The 21,010-nt window shown below is 34.3% G+C and overlaps 1 protein-coding gene across 1 annotated transcript in view; it reads right to left on the bottom strand.

The window, feature by feature from the left end:
• The window catches only part of CFAP47 (cilia and flagella associated protein 47), a gene marked incomplete at both ends in the record, with an annotated part of 347,065 nt that overhangs the window by 315,179 nt on the left and 10,876 nt on the right, over positions 1 to 21,010 (bottom strand). The window contains 18 exons of the mRNA XM_082336357.1: positions 46 to 140; positions 1,695 to 1,839; positions 2,401 to 2,478; positions 3,693 to 3,824; positions 5,243 to 5,365; positions 6,491 to 6,621; positions 7,635 to 7,879; positions 8,564 to 8,780; positions 10,031 to 10,127; positions 10,233 to 10,422; positions 11,869 to 12,021; positions 12,407 to 12,620; positions 14,754 to 14,946; positions 15,651 to 15,886; positions 16,500 to 16,633; positions 17,541 to 17,701; positions 18,334 to 18,562; positions 20,675 to 20,813. Coding sequence (XP_082192483.1) covers positions 46 to 140; positions 1,695 to 1,839; positions 2,401 to 2,478; positions 3,693 to 3,824; positions 5,243 to 5,365; positions 6,491 to 6,621; positions 7,635 to 7,879; positions 8,564 to 8,780; positions 10,031 to 10,127; positions 10,233 to 10,422; positions 11,869 to 12,021; positions 12,407 to 12,620; positions 14,754 to 14,946; positions 15,651 to 15,886; positions 16,500 to 16,633; positions 17,541 to 17,701; positions 18,334 to 18,562; positions 20,675 to 20,813 — 2,912 coding nt within the window. The remainder of the gene's footprint in view (positions 1 to 45; positions 141 to 1,694; positions 1,840 to 2,400; positions 2,479 to 3,692; positions 3,825 to 5,242; positions 5,366 to 6,490; positions 6,622 to 7,634; positions 7,880 to 8,563; positions 8,781 to 10,030; positions 10,128 to 10,232; positions 10,423 to 11,868; positions 12,022 to 12,406; positions 12,621 to 14,753; positions 14,947 to 15,650; positions 15,887 to 16,499; positions 16,634 to 17,540; positions 17,702 to 18,333; positions 18,563 to 20,674; positions 20,814 to 21,010) is intronic.

The raw sequence follows: 21,010 nt of genomic DNA on the forward strand, positions 1-21,010 counted from the left end.
GCATGATTTTAATCTAGCATAATCACCGTTGCCCCATAAACCTACCTCTTTTGGCATGAAGGACAGCAAGCATTGCAAAGCTGATTTTCCCTTTAAGTTAACCGAATACAAATAAGGCTTTGAAGAACAGCAGTCAACCACTGTCAAACAAAATTCAGAAGCAAATTACAGATGTTATTACACTATATATCAACTTTGTAGTAGTTGCAGTACTTCAAAGTGATTTCCAACATAAGGTATCTACATATCTGTATAGTAAACATTTCTCACAAAGTTACAAATGAATATAATATTTCTCATAAGGATTCTGGAGGTAATTTTGAGAAGTGTTAATCACCAGCAACTTTCATTGAAGTTATTGATTTGGGAGAACACAATATTTCAGAAAAAAAAAAAAAAAAAAAAAAACACTGTCATTTACTTTTGAATAAAAGCATTAGGCAAAAATAGTTAACTAAATAATGAAAACTAATACCACAGGGAGAAAAATAGTTAGTTGAAACTGCTTTTCTAAATTACTTTTAGGCATAATCTACACTACAGAAGTTTACCAGTAAGGCTTGCTTCATTTTTCAGACTTTCATATCCAATTTTAAGGCACTGGCAGAAGCATGGGTTTCCAATAAACTAGGTAACACTCCTCCGAGATCAGTATTCATCATTTGGACAGTACTGGACCTGACTAGATGTCACATTACTTGTTTCAAGCACAAACTCTGATCTAGACGTTATTTGCAATGAGTCAACTCCCACACTGGCTAGTTGCCTATTGTAGACAGTCCTACAGTTCTCTTCCAAGTTAAGATGAGTGACTAGGAGCCCTCACCTTCCCTTTAAAGTCTACCTCATGGTAAGAAAACCCCTCTGTTCTTGTCAGATCATTTTTTGTCATCATCCACATATAGTTCTACATAAAGATACAACTAAATGTTATAATACTGTCTTGCAAAAGAAAGAGTCCTGATTTCCTTAGTTTGCAGGGACAAGAGGCCATATAAGCATAGCTGCAAAATTCCCTCATCAATAAAGATGTTGGAACAGCAAAGGAGGTACCAGGACTGAAGTAGAAAAGGGATAAGCAACAATGAGTAAAGGATAAGAATCTGCACTAGTTCTATCAAGAAATAAAAGAACAGCAATCTAATTCCACACATTGCCCCAATGCCATTCTGAGTTGGTCATCATGCAGAACAGAGGCCCTGCGATTAACCTGCAGACATCCTGTACCATTAGGAAAAAAGAGAAGTCCAGACCCTTACACTAATGATGAATTAACTGAAAGGGTAAATATTGTCAAAACGGTGGGTTAAAGTCCATGAATAGGAAATTAGTATAGTTGTTTGGCTTTGTTTTGTTGGGTTTTTTAAATTGGTTTTTTATTTTAACTGGTGAGAGGGTATTTAAACTTTTTTTTAACATACGTTAGCAACTATAGGGAAAAGAAAAAAAAAAGGGGGGGGGGGAGAATCCACAGGCAAGATGACATTTTTCAAATGCTTATTTTTGGCAAATGTCATTTCACAGGCAAACCAAAATGTCTTCGCTTAATTTATATTAAGCGTCACTTTTAAAATAATTGCTTTAGGTTTTCTTAAATCAGAAAGTTTGTATACCAGAAATAGTCTGACAGATTTTTCTCTTAGCATTATCCATTCTTTATTTAATGAAAATTCTGATATAGCAAAAGGAAATACCTGAATAGTCATTAGCATTCAATTTAAAATCCTTATACTTAGAAAAATCAAACTCCACTCTGGTACATGCTTGTCCTTTGTTCTGCAGCAAAAAGGGAATTGATTTTGTAGAACCGACAAAAACACCACCAAAGTCAAATAGTTCCTGTAAGTTTAAAGAAAAAAAAATTGGGTCAAAGCACTGTGAAGTCAAGTTTGTAATTGAACAGAATGCAAACAATATAATTGTTCAAAGATTCACAATTTATAACACTGTAACAGTCTTAGTTAATCAGTTGTCTTGCATAACCCTTATCTTTAAATTCTTCCCAGGACATAAACCGCAACAGTTTAGAATTCAATACATAAGGCCAGTTACACCATCAGGAAAGTTTTCATCATTCAGTAAACAGATCAGTGGATTCCTTTTCCCTTATTGCATTTTTTTTTTCCCCTATAACTACCTTAAAGAAATCCTCTCCTTTTTAACATACTTTTTCCAGATTGTCTAGTTCAAAAGCTAAAGCTGTCAGCTACCATTTAGTGCAACTGTTATATGTACATTTAGTTTTTAATTTCTCTTCCTATGTTCTTCTCTTTTACAATTTTCTCAGGAAGTTAGTATAGGAAAAAATGAAAAATATGAAGTAGGGATGAGCCACTTTGACATCTAGATGAAGCAAATCAGTATCAGTCTTACCAATTGCTACAATTTCTTCATACTTACCACATCAATGTTTATTTCAGGGATCTCTACGAATCCACCAATCCTAAGCACTAGTACTCCTGAATTTCGCACTGCTACCTAAGTGAATGGATGACAATGTGATTGTTGACAAGGTTATTTTAACATAACTATCCCAACAAATCTGTCATAATTACATGGAAAAAAAAAAAGTTTTAAAAAAAAAAATAGAAAACCCACCAACCTACCCCACAGATACAGAGTGGAGAAAGACATTCAGCATAATTTGTAATGAAAATATGAAAATAACTCTGCACTTATACTGCATTATTCTTTTGGAAATATAAAGAAGTAAAGAAAACACCTTCATCTTCTAGAAGATATATATACAGATTCCAGTGAGATGTGGCTTCAAAGAAGAACCAATTTTGCCTCTGTGGCATACCATATCTGGGATAGTCATAGCTGTCAATTAAAAAAAAAAAAACAAACCAACAAAGTTTCAGGAAAGACCAGTCTTCTGTAGACAAAAATAATGTTGCAGGAGGCTGTATCACTAGAACGAACAGTTTTCTCCAACAGGAGAAAGCTGAGTGGATGGATTAGATCTATTCAGCAGCTGTGAGGACTGGAAAGTATACCACAACACAAATTGCTTGACAGAGGTGCTGGTACAAAATAGATACTATTGTTCTGAGCAATGCTAAATCTCTTTTAGAAGTGGAAAAAAGAAATGGATACTAGGTTTAGCGAACATAATATAGGCAGCCACAGAAGATGAAGAATCCAAGGTTAGAGTCAGAAAAGGTAGCAAAGATCAGCCCCATGATAGCATCTTTTTCTCCTATTGTCATTTGTCTGAAGCAGGAAGCAGGCATGCAGAAAACAAAATAGGATTAAATGTTTATTGCACTCCTGTTATCAAATCAAATCTACTAGTAAATCCACCTCTGAAATGACCACAAAAAGAAGTCAAGAAATTACAGGCACTGCAGCATACCAGTCCTGCTCCTCTACAGATCATAAAAACTGCAGATATGTTTACATGATCTTCTGAAGACAATTGCACGTTAGTTTCAACAGCTTGCCAAAGGTGTAATATGAATCAGCTCAAACTATGAGGCTGTTTGGATACTTCAGGGCAGGACTGTGACCAAAATAACAGAATAGATTATAGCAGCAATCAACTGCTGTAAGAAAACTTTTTTTCTTTTTTCTTAAAAAGCATTAGAACACTGGAGATAAAATCCAAAAGATGCTCAAATGTACACACATCTCCACACATAAGCACACAACATAACACTCAAAAGACAAGTTCTTTCAGTTTTGAATACCTCTGCTCTTGTATCAAAACTCATTTTTGCATTCGGAGTGAAACAGATTTGGAGATCAGCATGGCCTCCCACAGGTACCACCCCTTCAGAAGGGCTGATCGTCATTCCAGGCAGTGGGTTTGAATCAAGAACCTCAAAACACAAACATGAAACAATAATACTGAAAAAAAGGGGGGGAGTGGGGGTGTTTTTGTGTTTGTTTGTTTAAAAATACCAATATATCTATCATGAAGATTTTACATTCTTAAAAGGAGAACCTTCATAATATATAATGCTAACTTGGACTTAGAAGTTTGGGGCAAAAATACAGGTAAACAAAATAAAGTAGTAGATTCCTAAACATGATGATTGTCAGCTTCTACTATGAAATAGTTTTTGCACACCAGTTGGAAATTTCACATTCTAGTTTTTGGGTTGTTTTCATGTGGTTATTAAAATTAAGATTTGCCATCTAGCAAGTCTCCAGAATATTCTACAAAGCATTTTTTCAGTGACAGATAAATTCATCACTTCTTTTTTGACATCCACAGTGAGAAGATGGGACACAGGATCCTAATACTGTAAAGTTCAATAATACTAGGAGTAAATATTCAGTTTACCCATGATTAGTAAGGACAAAATAGAATTTGTTCTCTAACGCACTCCAAACAGATAACTTTTTAAAGTATAGTTACACAAGTGATAATGACCAAGACCAACCAGACGTCTCTTGGCTTAAGAGTAACTGTGGAGGCTTAAAAGGCTAGGTATGTTTGTTTGTTTGTCTTACTGATTACGCTGATTTTATTCTTTCAGGCCCATGCTCCAAGAGTGTAGTAAAAATACTTGTTATTACAATGCTCAGTTGATAAACAGAAAAATATGGTACTAATCAAAATAAATTAATCAAATTTCTTAGTACCATAATAATGTAGTAACAAAAGTTCTGAGGATTTTAATGAAAATTATTGTGCTTCACTAAATAAATACAGCAAATTATTCTGTGATCAGGAGAATTAATGAGGTTACGTTTCCTACTAATTCGTGTATTATGTCTTTACCCACTCTGGCATCCATCTCGGCTCTTATCCAATTCATAATACAGCCTATCTTCTTCTCAGATGTTAGTCTAGCAAAGTAATCACATTTGCTGTGACTGCTCTGGGTCTATGCATGCACTGATTGGCCAGCCAGTATGACCAGGATGACTAGCCAGTTTGCTCTGTCTCTCAAAATATAAAGCCATCCAAGCTGTAACTGCTTTTTCATAGGGTATACCAGTATGGGGTTCTACACTCACCACTGATTCTCATGAAACTTCCAGAATCTTTTCCAGAATCCATTACCACTTTGCTTGTCTGTCAGTCCATCTATCCATCAATCCAAATTTGACAGACAGACAGAATTCCTATTTACATAAATCTTGTTTCTTCAGAAAACCAGACAAAAACTTACGTAGATGCGTATGTAATAACTGAGAACACAAAACTGTAACATGATCTCATAAAATGAACTCCCTTCTTCCTCCCCACCCCAAGAAATTAAATATGTTAAAAATAATTTTAGCTTACTTGGAAGTATGCATGATTGTATCCTATGTTTTGAAGAATGGCTGTCTTACAGGTAGATAAACCCACTGGACTATGACTGAAGGGTATCCTTTGTTCCATAAACTGAACTTTAGTAGTACCAAGCTATATAAACAGAAGAGAAAACAAGCAAACTAAATAACATATTACTAAGTACAAATAAATCATTCAGCCTAATTTTCTTTTCATTACATAATGAGCTAATATACTTGTGGAAATGCATAAATTAGAAGTATTCAAATAGAAAAACACAGCTTAAATGTGAGACAAGATTTACTCAATGTATTGAACTTATCTAGATTCAAAGTGAGCAGACACAACTCCAGAGATATTTCTGGGCTAATTTCAAGACAAATAAAAGTGTTTTAATTAAATTTAATTTAACAACACAAGCTCCATGATTTTTTTTAATCCTAAATGCGTGATCAGGACAAGATACTTCAGAGATTTTGATAGCAGTAGAAATGCTAATATTCTAATTTACACACATCCTGGTTTACAAGGCTTCAAAAGAAGAGAAACAACAGAAAAAAAAGCTACTGGGGAATTAAAAAAAAAAAAAAAAAAAGAAAAAAAAGAGAGAGAGAAAAAGCAGGCACGTGAAAAGGAAGGGAAAAGTTTTCTTGGCTCCCAAAATGGAAGTTCTAGAGCATGCAGCCAGTAGAATACAGTAAAAGAATTAAGAAAAAAAAAAAAAAAGAGTCTGTCTCCTTCATACTCCCTGGCATGTAACATAAGATAACAAATGATTAACCTAAGCTCAGTTTCACTGTTTAGAAGACTATCCAGAACACTGCTTTTCAAATTATCAAATAACAGTACAAAATTACATTACAGCCTGTTGTTATCCTGAAGCTCTGAAACATACCTTCCCACACACACCTTCATTTTTATCCCTTTAATATGTATCTAACAAACTATCATACCACCGCTCAACCTTTGTTTGGCTACACTAAGTGAGCCAAGAATAATTACCACTTAATATATAAGGACCACTAATTGTGGTAGCAAAGGAAATATATCATCGAAAGCAAGAAAAAGGCAAATTGTCTTTGTCTTGCCTTCTCCATCATGTCTTTGGAGCAATATTCTTTTGTTAAACATGTCAAATAGAAGCCATATGAAATTAAAATAGCTTTTCAAATACATGATAACAGAAATATATTTAAGAAATTACTTGTTTAAAAAAACATACATTTTCTTCTCTAAATCTGCTGTATGAATTGTTACCTTTGCAAAACATTTCAACTTAATCTTGTTTCCTTTACGCACACACAAGTTGAATTCTCCTGCTTCTGGAGAGTTGAACCCTGGATGCCAAACAACTTCACATTCCAGATCTCTATATGCCTCCACAAAACCTAAATAAATGTGCATAATTTACACATTATAGCATACACATGTACAATTATAAAATTACACTGTATAATTAGAAATAACATAAGCACATTAAAGTGAAATGACCTTCTATTACTGAAGACTAAGCCTACATTGCAAAGGTGTTGAACAGTATGCTGAATTAGGTAAAATTAGTTTCTGAATTCTCATAACAATTGCATAATCCATTTATCCATCCAGTATCCTTCAGTAAAACACACTCAAAGTTCACTGGTATTTTTTAGCCATGAATTACCCAAATAGTCAACATTTTAAAAAATAAAAGAACAGACTACCCTTCTTGTAGAAGAACAACTTTGGGAAAGACCATGAACATTTTCTTGCTTGCAACCGAGTCTGAACTCATATAAGCAGAAATATCTTTCCTGAATAATCTGAGCACACCAAGCTCCTGATCCAGCAAAGTCTTGTTTGAACTGTGTAATGCCAATTCAGCTAGCAGTTAGTTCTTTAATAATGGAGCTTCAGCATACTCCTGCAGAACACTATCTTTCAAAGGAAAGAAGGTAAAAGCTAATGTCTCACACACTTCTAACAAATACTGATCCATAATGCAAGTGGAAACTAATCCCAGATTGAATTCATTTGTGTCACTTAAGACTATCTACATCAACTTCTTAGCAGCTTCATTCATACAGTGCTTTTGGAAAATTTCCTATCCTGATGAGCTGTACGATAGTGCTAACTGCCATTAAATAGCTGCCTCACTTTTGAAATATCAGCAATCTGTGCTGAGAAAAATGATTACGTAAGCACCGATGGCTAGACACTGAAACAATGAACTGGGCTGAGTATGCACTCAGGGCAGGGCTTATACAGGGAGTGCTGCTATGGTATTAACACTCTGATCTGACGCTGCTTTTGGGATACACTGATATTGACCCAAATCTAAAAAATACAGTTTCTAGCATCAGCTGAATGTTTGTCTTACTTAACATTAAGATACATGCACACATATTGTACTCGCATAGTATACCTTTGGCTGGCTGTATAGAAAATGCAATTCCTCTATCTGTAATTATAGGTTTCCAAGTAAACTCAGCAGGATGGTTTCTGGGATTGTATATCCTGACAGTTGTTCTAAATTCAGTCTCTGCTAAGTAGCCAGGAATAGGATTTAAAATCAGTTCCCTTGCAGACAGCTCAAGTTCAACAGACACTGCTTTTGCAACTACCAGCACATGCCCAAGGTGTTGGTTATTTATTGTATAAGTGAAAGATCTGTAACATAAAAATATATATTTCTCAATATTTTTATCTGTTTATTATGTTGTAGTCAGAGTAAAATTTATGTGAAATATAATCATTAGCAAGAAAATACTTAACAAAATGATTGGGTGTGAACACACAGTTAAGACTGAAAAGAGAAAGCAATTTGTAATTATTTTGCATACAACTGAAATCATGTCAAAAGTGATGATCATCCCAAACACTGATCAACCTCATACAGTCGTTTTAACAGCATTAGTAAAGTAAGAGTTCCATCTCCATACCAGAAGGCTAGAAAACAGTTTGCCTATGCATTTACCCATGAGGTGCATCAAAAGATCTGAGCATAGATGCAGTGATGCAACACTATGCTGGAAAGAGCACAGTATTTTCCATAAAATTTCTCCTAACAAATACACTGTAATAGCAAACTTTTTTCCCTGATATACCTGTGGCTATATGGACTTTTGACAGGACAGTTTACGTTTTTTTTTTAAACCCTAAGAAACACTACTATACTAGCAAAATTTTGCAACATAAAACTGCATTAATTATTGCAATATCACCACAAACAAGTGTACACTATTAACAGTTATCATAATTACACTGTGTTTAAACCAGCCATGTGATTTTTTTTTTTTTATTCTACTACTGCAAATGAAATATCTAAATCAAGACAAATATAAGAAACCTTACCTTTTAAACATTCCAAGAGTATTTGTCTCGAATACAACTGGAATATGAGTCTTTGTAAGCGGAGGCACCACCTGAGACAATGGACTTGTCTGCTGTAATTCATCAATTTCAATCTCAATTTGTATCCATATATGAACTAACAAGTTATTGATGATGTGCAGTTTTCTGCTTGTTGTAGAACACACACAAACATCACCAAAATCCATAGTAGAAGGACCTGGAATATATAAGAAATAAGATCTTCAACATTAAAAAGTAAAAGTTAAAGTAAAGTAATGAAGCATAGCTACTAAAACATTATGATCAAAACATTTTAGTTCTTCAAATTACAGAATTAGTCAGCTAGAACCATCCTGCAGCAGAACAAATTCACACTAAAATTTGGAAGTAAATACCACGCATGTTCTGTGAATGTTTTCAGTAGTACAACTCAAAAGCCAGCACCAACGTTTATTTCTTAATTCTGTCTGTGTTAGCCAGCTATTAAAATAGGAAAAGAAATGTGCTATTTACTAAAGGCATTATTAATAATCATAAATACTTTCTTTTATTAATCAGATATTTAAATGGCTAGAGAACCAGCAACTCACTGAGAGTTTATACACTTAACCTGTTTATTTGCTCGCTGATGTGTGACCATTTTGTTTAATAACGCATATAATTTGATGATGACAGAATTATTTCACTACTTTATTTACTGCTATCACCAGTTTTTATTCTGGTCTGCAAACTTCAGTGCTCATGGCACTAATCAAACATCTTATAAAACTGTAAGTACTTTTTGTATTAATGTTTACCTTAATCTACCTTTCCCTAAGTGTATCAGTATACATAGCTACACTATTCAAGTTCTGGCTTCACTGAAAACAAAAAAAAAAAGCCCAGAAAGTACTGAAAATGTTCAGTTTGCTGCTAAATAATTTTATTGAAGAAAAATTGAGCTTAAAATATACCAGTTTTAGTACCAAGTGTTGTTAATAGATGAGTCCCTCACAGACTTTAGAAGGTGTTACTCCCCATCACAGAGTATTCCACTGAAATTATTTTGAAGGAGGATCCTGAAGTTTTACTTTTTTGGGGGTATCACCATTCACTGTTAATTCCCAGAAACATTTTGAACACTCCCATGAATCTTGCTGATATTAATGCTGGTCCAGATACTATGCAATAACAAGGCATAAGGGTATGAGCAGCACTCATACTATGCTGTATTGATTTCTCTATAATAGGCTGTAGTATAAGCAGTCTTTAAAGTAAGCTCTCCTTTTACATGTTCATACCTAATCATACCTCAGTATTTTCTGAGGAGTACGAAGCTTTAGTTAAACACTACTGTAGATACCAAGCTGCCACCAAATTAAGCTATTTTCTATTTAAGGTGAACAACTATGGACTTAAATTGTGTTACTATAAATAAGTGCTTTTATAACAACTGTATGCATTTAGTAACCAAATTAAAAGTCTTACCAATGAGTATTTGATGAAGCTGCTTGGATGTCAAAGTTAGACTACAATCTTCCTTCTCTTGAGTAGAAGATGGCATAGCACTAAGCCCACTCCAAATCTGTGATAAGCACAAGACATCTTCTCAGAGCAGGATCAAAATTCTTATGCTTTTTTATATGGTAAACACATTATGCCTACATTACTACTCAAGCATTTAACTTACTTCTTTGATTGAAGAGTTAGAACCAATTGCTGCCAATTTTTGACTAGTTAATAGGCAATTCTCATCTAAAGGAAGCATTTTCAACTGTAGCTTCTCCTTGTGAAGATCTGCGATTGAGATCTTTGGTGACATAAGCCCTTCAGCTGGTTTAAGGCCTATGCTCACAGAATTATTATAAATATAAAACTGCCTATAGAGGAAGCGGGAAAAAAAAGAGAATATGGAAATCTGGAAGTTTGAGCATTCTATGTTCTACACATTAAACTATTTAAGATTTTTAAACATAACATAATATTTTAAGTAGGAATATTTCATTATTAAAAAAAAAAAAAAAACCAAGTACAGAAAATGCCTTGAAAAAAGTCTTCTGTTGTATTGCCTAGGCAAAGATTAACACCTATTGCACATTTGTGGCAGCTGCTTAGCTAAACAGGTTGCAAGCATTATGGCTACCAAAATATAAATATTATGTCTAAAATACCTCTTAAAGAACAATTAATTTGTAATGTCAAGCACTTAAAAGTTAGCAAACGCCAAGATTACAAAGGATTCTTTAGTTGTATGTGTCTGAACTGGACCGCTTATAGCCTAATTTTCAGAGCAATTAACTTTTCTTGGTCAAAGTTCAACTCCAATCAATTTCACCTGTAACCGAGAGATTTAAAACTTCCAGAGATCTTACACAGATGTTTCATATCAAGTACTCAGAGAAATTATTACTATGTCTGATAGTAACAGTGAAATTCATCTGAGAACTGTGACACTTTCCTTTCTGTTCTTGCTCCTCATGCAATATACCTTGAATATATGCGTTATGGTCATATAAACAACAGTTCACCCACTACACTACACCAGTTCCTTTCAAGAAAACCATACATCATGTGCATGCATAAAAATAAAATAAATCCAGTTCTGCAAGCCTTGTAAATACACAGAGCAAGGTAAACTGAGATTACAAGAATAATCCACTGGTATTATTAATTTTTAAATAATGGGTCTTGCAAATTTAACACTCTTAAGGTATTACTTCTCTTGCTTTGGAGGTTTTACAGGCGCTTTTTTTTTTTTTTTTAAATAAAACTTTAAAAGTAGCAGAGCTGTCAGTTCTGCTTTCACATGGTTTTGCTCCACAGCATACCAACCAAATACACAAATTCATGAAGTGAGAATTTACTATAAGGCTAGAAGATCAATACAATCCTTTAATCTTATCTGCTTCATTCCACAAATTATATCATAATATACATACCGATTCCTTCACTTTGGGTGAGCTAGACATACTAGTTGGAAATACTTACAATTTATTTTATAAAAAGAAAGGAGAATCCAACACAATAAATGTTATGTTTTTCCCTATTAACCATAACCAACTCTTCTTAAGACTTGGCATCTTATTTTAAGTTCCATGCCTCTGTCCCTATATTTTATCCAGGAAGTGATCTCTAAGTGTCTAAATGAACAGTTGAACAAAATGGGTTTTGAATGCATTATAAATGAAGGTCACAAAACCATAAGCATTTCAGCAGGGGACAAATTTAGGTATATGATTGGTGTCACTATGTTAATTCTGCACGTATATACACATATTTTTCATATGACCCTAAAGTATTTATTTATCCTTTAAACAAAGTCTTACCTAGCAGCATCTTTCTGTAAACGACGCTGTCTTAAACTAGAAATGAAGTCTGCATAGTATTCCTTATGTGCTTCTTTTGACAGTCGTTCAGAGTCAGTATAAGAAAACTCTGGATCTATATAATTATATCTCTCAGTCTTTGTGAAAATAGTCCTAAATATTTAAAGAGAATTGTAGTTTCACTACACATGTAAAATGATTCTGGGTCTTGTTAGAAAGAAAACATTAATTTTGCTACATATATATTTCATTGCAAACATTCTTTTTATCACAGCTGATTATTAATATTTGACCTTGTAAAGGCAACCGTAAAAAAGAAATATTGAAAGTGCAATAGCTACATTTGTAGTTTCACATAAGAAAAGCAACTCCAGAAATTTACGTGCAAGAGGCTCAAGGTTAAGTAGGATGCAATGAATTTTAAAGAACTTTCAGCCTGAAAAAAAAAAGTAAACTGTCATAAGAGTAACCAGTCTTGATCTACTATACAGTATATACAAATGTGTGGTTTTAAATACTGTATTTGCATAACTTTTACCTGTACTTTTTATTCCATTCACTAGGCCTAATGCTGGCTGCCCGGTCATTAGGAAAAGCTATAAGTGCATCACCCTTATAATTCCTGTTTATCCAGTGAGTATGAATTTGTGTTTGTGTTGATTTAAGTATTGCCACAGGTGCTGTATCAGGGCACTGTCCTGTGCCATCAGCTACAAACTGTCCAGTTGCGTTGGAAATCATTGGTGTTATACCTTAAAATTCAAATAAAACATGTTACATACACTTATACTTTCCAAACAAAATTCAAAGTATTAGAAAAATATTTCTTAATTTATATTAGTCTACCTAGCACCCCAACAATCAGTCACCCATCCTATTATGTTTTTCTCTGACAAGGGGGAAGAAGGCGTTCAGACCATGCTAACAGTCAGCAACCTTCCCTGGCCTAGATCACAAATACTAGAGCCCATACTACTATGTCCAGCTGTGACGCTTTGTCTTGCACGTGCAAATGACGGAACACTCAGAGCTGCCTCTGTCACAACAGTCTGCAGTGTCCTAAAGCATGTCATAAGGGCTGCAAACACAGGCATGATTTTTGACAAAGAGCTCCCAAGCAATCACAACTAAAAAGAGAGCTCAGATCTTTTTCGCTCTAGTTTTAGAAAAGCACATATACATTAAAGAGAAAAATTATGACAGAAACTAGGCCATGTGTTTGCTCATCTCTCCTACATAAAGATAGGACATTTAAAACAGCACTATAAATAAATAAGTAAATCCATTCTTCAACTTCCCCTTCCTCCCTCACCTGCAAAAAAATTGATATATTGAAATAAACATATTGGTTTTACCCACTTTAGCCTTACTTTACTCTCAAATGGCTACCAAAAAAAAAAAAAAAAAACCACACCCAAACAAGCAAACAAACAAAAAAACCCCTTTTCATCCTCCAAACTACAGGAGTGATTACAACTTCCACTGCCCAGGGAGGCACAGTTTGCAAGAAGCTTCATTCCAGTCTCTTCCCCCCTCCATCGAATACAGAGAGACAAGTACACATACGCATCCACAGAGATTGGGAGAACAGGAGGATATAGAGCCCATCTATGTAAGGATCTGAAAAATCTCACTTTCCCTCCACACTTCAATGAAGCTTAAAATCAAAACACAGATATCAGTAGCCTATAGAGTACAAATACCGCCCATAACCTCTTTATAAACCTGCAAATAGGAGCAGATTAGGGACATTAACAGAGCAAATGGTAGACAAGAACATTTAGAAGACCTAGCAAAACTTGAATACTACATTGAAGTCTTTGATCCGCAGAAATATATTTTATTTGTGTTTGCAGAAAAAGCGCAGGACTTCTGGATTTCAACAATAAAACCCAGAAATTGCAAAACTTTAGTTTCTCATCAATTCTTTATTGCCATGGACTTGAAATACCTTCCTGACAGTAGCAGGAATGTCCAGTGGCTTATCAGCCATTCTGGTATTTGTAGAGAGAACAGCATTTTATCCTGACTTTCCAATTACTTCCTCTTTTTGCTTCCCAACAAGACTCTCTTTGAAAAACATGATTATTGCCTTCCTGTTTTTCATTAGTACATCTCCAAGTGGGCAGCAGCCAGTTAAGGAGTATTCAAGCTCTGCTCCTTATCTACACACAGATGCCAGATGCACCACTGTACAGGACAACCCTGTTGCACTAGTACTACCTGTAGGTGCTATGGCATATTTGATGATAGAAAAAGATACGTTTCCCATGACTGGTTTTAACACTCGGTGACAGGCTTAGTCAAATCTGCTGTAAAGTAGTTGTTTGTGGGACATGTTGGGAACATGAGGAACAAGTTAGAGATCAATTATTGCATATCCTGAAAGATTCTTTCTGCTGGCATAGGCTTCATAGGATGAGAAGAGTCATTGGATGTGGGACAGGTAGCAGGCTGTATTAACTGGCAAATTCATCTGGCACTAGTAACTTTCAATCAATAAGGAGTACCCTGTTATTTTCCCTAACTTCCTTCTGTGCTTTACACATGTCTCTACTTACGACTGAAACATACTAGCACTGTGTACTGTCATCACTGGCAAAAACTGAAGCCTTTATTTTCTGATTTATAAAGGTTAAATAATCATATGATGAAAATTTATGCTTTAATAGCTCAATTTTTGTTAAAATGGGGGGGGGGGTACAATTATTTTAGCCATTGTTTTATACACATGGGTATATATCATACAAATGAGCATTCCTCAACTCAAAGAGATATTATTTTTTAAAAACAAACTAAAAATAGTAAAAAGTTCACTTTTAAAATGTTAAAAACATACTTTTAAAACATTTTATCACTTGTCACTTATCTTTTTAGCATCTTACCAGGATTAATTTTGAAAAGAACGTTTTTTCGTTTAGATTTGCACACACCAATAAAGCTCAAATACATTTGGTGAAAGGATTTTTTCTTCGAAACCTGTAAATTATTTTTCTCTAGTCCTGTACCAATGATATCAACAATTTGCTTCACTTTAAATGTTCCTATTTGATGTGGAGAAAATGAAAATATCACATCCTGGAAAAGAAAAGTCATTATGAGACGTATGAGGCAGAAAAGCGAAAAGTTTTGTGTAATTCTCTGTTTAATTGAGTCACTTCTCTCCACACTTACTTCTAAGACAGGTGTTCAAAACTGCACTTTTAGAATATGCCAACTGCCACACATAAATTGGCAATATAAGGAAATATAAAACACTTCAGAACACCATAAAGTCTCACTTGCTCATTTCTGAGACAAATTGTTCTTTCTTGTGTCCTGAGTTACAGATTTGTGAAATTATAAGTGTCTCCATATTTGCCTTAAATTCGGCAAAGTTTCTTCCATGAAAAGATATGTTATGTTACTGAGTATTTATGATTTACTTAAAGAAGTGAAAAGGATTCTGCAAAGGTTTGAGTATAAATCAATCTTCTCAAGTCAGTAAAATATTAAAAAAAAAAAAAATCAAAAGCCAGGAAAAACCTAGGTAAGGTTTCTTTAGTACTACAATTTTTTCCAAATTTAAAATAACACTCATTGCTTCCTGGCGTACAGGAAAGAGCATTAAAAGACTCTACATAAGGAGGAAAAAAAAAATTATATATTTGGCTGATATGAAACGTCATGGCTACTGAAATGAAATTGTTCTGGTTTATTTTCAAGAAATTCCACCACTGACCACTGTAAAGTAATCTGCATATCTAAGAGATCTACATAATCTAAGAGAAAGAAGTAATTACCTTTGCAGATTTTTTTTTAATTTTTCCTTTTTCAGGAGAAATATTAAAGTGAGCAGTCTTGCGGAAGCTGAATCTTACTGGAAGGGACTCGGATTCATTTTTGAGTGTGCATAGAACTTGTGTTTGTTCACCCAGGAAACAGTCCATAAACTTAATAACTGGTCCTGGACTAAAAGTTAACATGACAGGAAGCCCAGAACCTGTCAAAGCTAACTCCATGTGATGAGGATGATTCACTACATTAGACAAAAAACAAACAAATAAAAAACCTCACACATCTCTTAGCTTACTAACAGAGAAGTCATGCTATAATTGTATGGTTGCAAAAACAAAATAATACTGTAATACAATATGATTTATAATGCAATTTTCTATAAACTTAACACAGACGTGCTTACTTATAATGGCTGTTAGGTAACGTATTCCCTCATCAAGGAATTTGAGGGTGATCAAATATTCACTTGAAAATGCACAAAACTGGTATTACCAAAGTGCTGGTGACTTGCAAACGGCTGGTTTTTTTTTGTTTGGTTTTTTTTTTTTTTGGTTTTTTTTTATGTCCTCCAAATATTTACATTTATAATTAAGCTCTAAAGTGTTCACTAGCAGTAAGTGTATTCATGACATGCATGTTTCCTTCTTCTTTTCTACTCACTGTTTGAAGAGTTTTTGGTGCTAAAGCATTAAAGGTATAAGTTACAATAATTTATTTGTATTGATATAAATAAAATAAGCACAAGTTTCCCATAAAACTGCTAAGAAGATGAAGAAATTAAAAAAATCAATTTATACAGTTTTATCATCCATATATACATTTCTGTTGGTGACTATACATTTCTGATAACATACTTGTGATTGCTGTGGCACCATCACTGAGGGCCTGCAGAGAGCCATCTTTATTCCCAACAGCTTCAAATCTCAGAAACAGTACATAATCTTGTTTCAGTGATGAGTCATTCACTCCAAAGTCCCTTTTAAGTTTTCTGTAAGAGTCACAATCTCTAATTACAAGGGGGGGGGGAAACACAACAAAAAAACCAAACACAAACCACCAAACCTCAACCCACGGGGGGGGGGGGGGGGGGGGGGGGGGAAATCAAGGCTTATTTTCCATCATCCAATTTGACTTCTTTGCTGTTGGTTACAGCTTGAACAAATGATCTTTATACTTCCTTTCAGAAAATGGAACAGTAACAAATTTAAGCTCAACAATATCTGTATGCTTATTATACTAGTAATTTAATATCTTTTCCAGTCTACAACAGTTTTCTAAACTAATATTACCTGCATAATAATCACTTATAATCAGAGCTTAAGTAAGGGAAAATGTCAAGAGCACATTTTCTTTTTCCTCTCCTTATCTGAAGAAATGTTCCTTTATGCTTAGGGTTTTTTTTAACGGCATGAAAGCTCTCCAAAATGTTTCAGTCCTTGGTGATGAAATATATATATTCTTTCATAATGCTGCACATATACTACATCTTTATGAAATAAATCTGCAGTCATTAAAAAGGCACTTAATTTGACACTGTAGAAGTCTCTCAACAATCTTTAGAGATTCAACATATTTAATGGGAGCTGCAATTAGCTCCCTTGGCAAAATCTAATAAAATTCTTGTTCTTGAAAAACAAGCTTAACCAATTCTTGGTTTAAATACATCCTTAATGTATTATAAAACATCTCCCAGATAATCACTTCAGACTTTGCTTTCTCATTTGTGGTATCATGCCAAGCAGTCTCTTTTAACACACATAAATACATAAGAAGTCATTCAGAAACAAATTCGCAGGCACATTAACTGAAAATTATTTTCTCTAATACAGCTCTTTACGGAATAGTTTAGACCTATCAACTTGTGTGTGCGTGTCTAATTTGGACCACTCACTCACTTTGGACTAAAGCACAATGTAACCGAAGATTTCTCATAAGGTAGCAACGTTCCTTGACTGGGAATGCACAAGATCAAGGTGGAAACATCTACATCTCTTGTTCTATTTTTGAGGCTTAAGTCTTGTAAAACAGCACCTGCACTCCTCTGAAGATCTGTCCCCTAAAAAATAATCAAAATGTGGAATAGTTCAACCTGTTCTGCTTCCCTTTTGTGTTCATTTTTTTTTCCTACACATACATTTTCATATCTTTCACAATGAGAAAGACATAACGCAAGTAATAGCACTGACATAGTTACATATCACATGGCTAATTAACCAATTTTTAAACACCAATTTCATGTCAATGTTTTGAATTCCCTTTTTTAAAGATGATGCTGACTCAGATGATTTAACTGTCTGAGAAAAACAAGTGAAACCACAGATTCTGAACATCTTAGAATACCAAAATATATTTTGATAACTCCTACTACATTATAAGAAATCCAGCAGGTGAAGCAAAACCACTCAAAAAAACCAACCAAACAAAACAAAACAGACCCAGGGAACATACTTAACATTGTTAAGGTTAAGATGTCACATAGTGAAACAGAAATATCTGAAAAACTTAATTCCAAGGTTAAATTACAGTAAAAAATTTGTTGGTTGGACAGAAGTTTCAGAAAGCCTATTGACCAGGAAATAGTATGACATAGTAAACACTACTAAAAGATAAATGTTGAGAAACAACAAATGCAAATGCAGTAATGAAAACAAGTTTTCAACTAAAATAAAAGCCAGAACAGTATCTTACCATCTCTCCTCCAATGGCATTGTCTTCCAGTATTGCTACCCAGTGCATACACTCGGGACTTTCATTGTATAGAGATATTTGTTCAGTCTTTGAAGACCCAAAGTAAACCGGTCCAAAGTTAATGCATTCCAATACGTTTCCACAAGACACTCCTTGAACTTTAAGAACTTGTTCAACCACAACAGCTTTGATCAATACTTCAGTACAGCCATGACCTTCCAACTCCACTCTGTCAGTAAGAGTAGCAAGCAGCAATAGGTAATGTAGAAAAGTGTTAGAAACAGTCAGTTTGGTTTACATTAGAACCTATGCAAAACTGAACCAAATCAGAGCATTTTCATCACTGGCTTTCCATAAACTAAGCGGGGTGGAGGGTGGGGAAAGAGGGTGTACTTGACAACGTGATACCTAACAGCAATATTACCAATCAGGAAGAATCACACATTACATGGCGGAGTTTGGGGGAGCTTTTTGAGGTTTTCCCCTTTCTTAATGTTTGAAACAATAGGAATGACATCTCAAAAGAATCAGAGATGTCCACAGATGACACACTGCTCTTATTTCTGAGAATCTTTGTATGTAGATATCAATTTTGGCATATACTTAGCAATTTTCTCTTAGGCAACAGGAGCTAGAAGTTCATCTGAATACCCATAAAAGAACTGCTGCTGTTCCTGCCTGAATGCTTGATCTTGATGGTACCACAAAACACCAAAGGATCATATAGACATTGTACAAATCTTTGTTATTAGAATTGTACTGGAACAAAGCATATTTGTTCTTGTTACACAAAAGAATCAAATTTAGTAATATAACTTATTGTTCTAATAGAATCAGCTATCCTTTTGAATAGCTGCTGAGCTGAAAAAAATGATTTAAAGAAATCTTTGTTTTGAATAGTCACACACATAAACTACACAAGGGATCTGGGAGAGGATCTCAAACTCTCTAAATATCGTCTTTCAACTTCTAAAGCATGATTACGAGATTCTCCAAGACAGAAAAGAAATCTCAAAAAAATATAAGAGTAGATTCCTCTGAAAATAATTTTGCTTGCACATAGAAGCAAAATGCTTAGAGGACAAGGCAAATGGGAATAACCAGAATGTTTTCATCAAAACTGTACTGTTTCTCCAAGTCAAATTCCTGTCAAATACCCACTGCAAGACTTTTAATATTACCCTATTTGTTTAAATACATACATACAGACATGTATACATATGTATTTATATATTTGTGCAAAGCTTGACAAGAAAACTTAAGATTTAATTTAGTCTAAAGGACATAGCAACGACTATTAAGAAATGCCAAATTCACTGACAGAATTACGTAGAATTTAAGGCGGGGAATGGGTGAGGGATGAAGTCTGAGCTCTGTGTAGTTATGTTCTTTCAGTTTAATAGATAAACTGTCTACTACACTGCAGGAGACAATAGCCATTTAGCCAAGATGGGGTGAAGAAAACAGTGGTGGTAGCCTGGACAGCAAAAGAAAGGAAGAAAGCATGACATTTTGCAACCAAAAGGTTCAAACTCAGTAACCAAAGAAAGTATCTTTTGAAGGAGGATGTAACTGTGAGGCAAAATACAGATACTGTCTTTCCTATCACTCTAACAGAATTTTTCTCCTTTCATTTCATTTGTTTCCAACAGGCTACAAAAAGCAAGAACAGGAAGATCTGAACTTAAGTCATATACCTTAATAATTTAAAAACAAAACAGGAAACAGCCCCTCCCCCCCAAAAAGTCAACCCAACCACACCCTATTCACAATTATAAGAAAATACGATCGAAAAGGACTTTCCAGATTGGTATCCACTTCCAAATTCTGACACTTCCTAAAAGTCTATATTCACCATTTGAAGAGAGACAAAGTAGGCATTTAAAAATAGTCTATTCTTAAAAGGGTAAGTGGTTGCAAATACATTCCCTCCATTTAAAATAAAATACACCAAAGGACGTTATAAAGTTTCTGAGACTCCTGAAACACATAGAAACAAAAGAAAAATAGCAAAGTTACAGAAGATAAAAAAGTAAGGAACAAATGGTGTGTAGAAAGGTGAAAGATACAAAAGCTCTTGGTCAGTTGTATACTGAGAGATATGCAAACATCCTCTATCATTACAACTTATGAGAGATCTTTAATAACACAACCCAGTACACAATTTATGCATCGCTGTTCTGTGGAGATAATATAATCATCAAATTAATTTAAAAAATAAATGTGGAAGACAGCAACTGACACCTAGGAGCTTAACTTTATTAGATAAACATTCATAGGAAAGACTAGAATTAATAACAAAGTAATTTATAGAGCCGGATTTCTTCAGTCATACACTCACTTTATCACTTCTTTGATGATTCTGGGTACATCTGTGCAGATATCCACTTTAACCCTCTTTATAGATTTTGGCTTTACCACTCCACTGGTAGGTTCTATGTTAAGCAGGACAACCCCATCATATGATATTTTAAATGTGCCTAAAAGAAACAGAATAATAAACAGAATGTTACACAATAAAGTTGTAGATTTATTTTCTTCTATTGCACATTTGGAGTTACAAAACACATAATGCAGACATTCACAAGCAGTACGTTTTCCTATGGAAACGGGAAGCATGGAGTTAATCTTTTTCAAAACTATTTATTTCTAACACAGAGTAGATCATTATTTCCAG

This window comes from Platalea leucorodia (genome assembly GCF_965183815.1).
Source record: "Platalea leucorodia genome assembly, chromosome: 2".
Taxonomy (NCBI): domain Eukaryota; kingdom Metazoa; phylum Chordata; class Aves; order Pelecaniformes; family Threskiornithidae; genus Platalea; species Platalea leucorodia.